The sequence below is a fragment of the Hipposideros armiger genome, unplaced genomic scaffold, assembly GCF_001890085.2.
Source record: "Hipposideros armiger isolate ML-2016 unplaced genomic scaffold, ASM189008v1 scaffold_2100, whole genome shotgun sequence".
Taxonomy (NCBI): domain Eukaryota; kingdom Metazoa; phylum Chordata; class Mammalia; order Chiroptera; family Hipposideridae; genus Hipposideros; species Hipposideros armiger.
Genome location: NW_017733448.1, coordinates 1 through 3,534, shown reverse-complemented (window position 1 = coordinate 3,534; position 3,534 = coordinate 1). Strand labels below are relative to the sequence as shown.

Genomic DNA, 3,534 nt, shown 5'->3' with positions numbered 1-3,534 from the left:
TAAGGTCTTGCTAAACCATACAGATCAATAAATACCATTTAAATAGAAAGAGAGATTAAAAGTACTATTTCAACAATAGCTTACCAGGAAATAGAATGTTGTCTGTGTTTCTTTGGTTTCGGCCTATCGTGACAGCAGTAAGATTCACTGTTGGTTTCTTAAGTGTATTGGGTTTCTTCAGCAAAGATTTTACTTGCTTCTGAGACCTGACAACAGTTGCAAGAGTGCTAGACAATGATTGATTTATGTACCAAGTTAAATTAGAAAGGGCAATTTGAGTTTTCGTTTCAATCAATGATTCCACAAATTCTGGCAGACCTTTCTGAAGCTGAATATCTGGTAGGGAACCATTTATCCACTTAGGTATGATAGCATTCAGTTTTGATATACTTGTAGAAGCATTATGACACATCGTTAAAGCTTCATAGAGAGTTTTGTTAAGTAAAGAGAAGTTAATTGAAAGATGGATGGATTTTGCTTCCAGTGCCTTAAATCTAGAATTTAACACCTGCAGTTGAAGAGCGTGGTCTCTCTCATTTGCAGACATGTTGCCTTCTTTTATTGAAACATAATAAGGGATGAGTGTCTTGGTTACTTTAGACTCAATGTCTTGCAACCGAGTTTCAAAATTTTTGGAACTCATTGTGGCTGAGAGCATTTTTTCCTCCAAATGACTCATATTTTCCTGGGATTTTATCACTCGGGAAGCGGTTTCATTGACCATTTGATAAATCTTTTGAAAGCTGAACTGACTTAGTTTTTCATCTTTAGGAATATCTGCAAGGGCCTTGGCAACTTGCAAAACAAAGTTATATCTCTGATTGTCATTGACCAAAATTTGAATAGAATCATTCAAACGTTGGAATTGAGGAATGAATGTCAAAATAGTTTCCATATCTTTGGTGCATTTATGATGAACCTCGGGATTACACTTTATTGTACTTAATGTCTCTTTTAACATGTAGTTATCTTGAATGAAATCAATGGCATTATTTATAATAGTCATTGTCTTATTTAGGCCATCTTCCATTTCTAAGGCATACTCATTGATTCGTCTGTCTAAGGCATCACTTCGACTCTGTGCTTCACTTCTAAGTAAGTTGTGTCTTTTTGTAAGTTCTTTGATAAGAACATTTAGACGGTTGACACTACTATTTAGATTTTCCACTTTTTTCCTTGTAACTACCGCTTCTTTTGGTTGTTCATATGTCATCGTCTCTCTAAGTGATGCTCCCTGCTCAAGCAGGGGTTGAAGGATCTCCATATCATAAATCAAATCATTGAGTTGCTCATTCATTTTATCCATTTTATTGTCCATGGGAAAGAGAACCTCAGCCAATGTTTGGTTTAAAACTTGTAAATTCTCTTCTGTGTCCTTAATTTGAAACTTAAAATAATTTCTGGACTTGGATAGCATGTCTTCACATTCACCCCTGAAAGCATCTTTCTCCATTTCCAACGCGATGGTGAGATTGTTCATTTTGCTGTCTTGGATGTGCAAATCATCAAATATTTGCAGCAGCATCAAACCCTGTTTCTTTATCGTCTCATTTAGAGTAGAAAGGTGGTACTCAGTGACATTGTTGCTAACTGATTCAGCAGCTGAAACTCCCTTTTGACCTGATATTTGCTCACTTGATAGAAGCTGTTCATGCACTTTCTTCATTTTAGAAAGAGTCTTATTGAGGGAATCATAATACAGGATGTTTCTTGAGTGTTCCCGCTCTAGCACACCTTCTAAATGTGTCTGCTTTGCTTCTAGTTCTTTAATAGGCTTCTCGCACGTAAAAGTCATTTCTTGCCTTAAATTCGCAATGTGATTTTTTAGATCTAGTATATCAGTCAAAGTGGGCCTATTTTCTTGCATCAAAACAGACTTTTGCTGGACTGCTATTGAAACCACAGATTCATTAACTCGCTGAATTATGTGTTTGGTGTTTTCAAGGTCTTCTGAAAGTCCTGAAACAGTCTTGAAGAGCTGTGCTACAGTCTCTTGCATTTCATTTTGGAAAACTTTAAACTGTTGTCTTACTATGTCCTTTATCAGATCATTAATGCTTTTGGATTTTAGACCTAGAGAAAGAAATAATAAACAATAATAAATGACATGATTTTAATTATGTAGACTTCAGATAGCTCTAAAAAAATAAAATGTTTATAAAAAAATAAAAAAATAAAAAAATAAAATAAATAAAATAAAATTACACTAATAAGATGTAATAATAAAAATACTCCTTGACTATGTTTACTTATGAAAAATTTTGAACTATTATAGTTTACAGATGATGATCACCTTTTTAACAGAAAAGCCTGAGGGGAGAAATCAATTGTTGTATAGAACATGCTAGAGCCATAAACTAAGCTTCTCTGGACAAAAGACATGAAGGAACTACTACTGACTTCAGTTAATAGACCTTTGTATGCCTAGTCTTAGAGTTATATGAAAATAAATTGCTTTGGGCTTTGTGCCTTAGTAAATAATACTTGGTGTTATCTCATGATTGTGTTATTAGGTTTCTAGTAATTAGGTTTCAGAGCTTGTGTTTTATGCTTATAAAAACTAATAAATTGACTACAGAAAACAAATTTAATGAGGTTCACAAATGAGGAGCGTTATGAAGCAATATTCACAAGATTCAACAACAGTTTATAATAACAATAACATCATAATAAGAAGTTTGGGGATCCCAAAACTAAGTCAAATAAAAACAGGAATTGAAAATATACCTTGATTAACATAATATGACATTAATTCTTAACAGAAAGAGGAGAGGAAACTTGGCACTAATGAAAAACATACTAGTATCCCCAGTATTAGAAATCATAGACTGATTGTAAGCCAGAATTGTGGAAAGCTCTAAAAGTGGCACAAAAAAAATAAAATAAAAAGGAAAAGGGTCTAGAACTATCTAGAACTATTTAGAACAGAAAATGGATATTTAAAAGTGTAAAAAGAACACAAAGCAAAAAACCTATTACATACAAAAAGAGAAAATGGGAAAAAATAAAACATGTTTGATGCATATTTATAGCACATATGAAGCACATATAAATGGAATATAAGTTCATTCAAATACAAAATGTACCCAATGACTATAATGTAAAATGCAGGCAACATAATACAAAGCATTTTAAACAGCAAGGTTTGTACAGTGGGAAATTGTGAAATGAGTTATGGCTGCTGTGAAGCCTATTCAAGAAAGATGATTATAAGACAAAAAAATACATAGTCTGTACATGGGTCTATTTTGTAAGCAAGTTTCTAAAAGTATTTAAGATGCATGAAAGATCTACAGGAAAATTATTGGGAAAAGAGGAATTATACCAAATAGAACAAAGTGTTGCTTGAGCATTTTGATTTATCTAATGTGGTACTAAGACAAAGCTGTAAACTATGTTCACATAAATATATATTTCCCTGGAAATCCAAGGCCCTAAAGATCAATGTTGGAAACCCTAGACCCAATAGACCCATTTTGCTAGTTGATCTTTAGGGTCTAAGATTTCCAGGGTAAAAAACTGTATCTTATATTT

General features: G+C 33.0%; 1 protein-coding gene across 1 annotated transcript in view; it reads right to left on the bottom strand.

Annotated features, from left to right (window-relative positions):
- Nucleotides 1-2,077, bottom strand: part of MMRN1 (multimerin 1) — a gene marked incomplete at its 5' end in the record, with an annotated part of 38,502 nt that extends 36,425 nt beyond the window's left edge. Inside the window, one exon of the mRNA XM_019634881.1 lies at nt 85-2,077. Within this exon, the coding sequence (XP_019490426.1) occupies nt 85-2,077 (1,993 nt within the window). The remainder of the gene's footprint in view (nt 1-84) is intronic.
- Between the last annotated feature and the right edge of the window lie 1,457 nt (nt 2,078-3,534).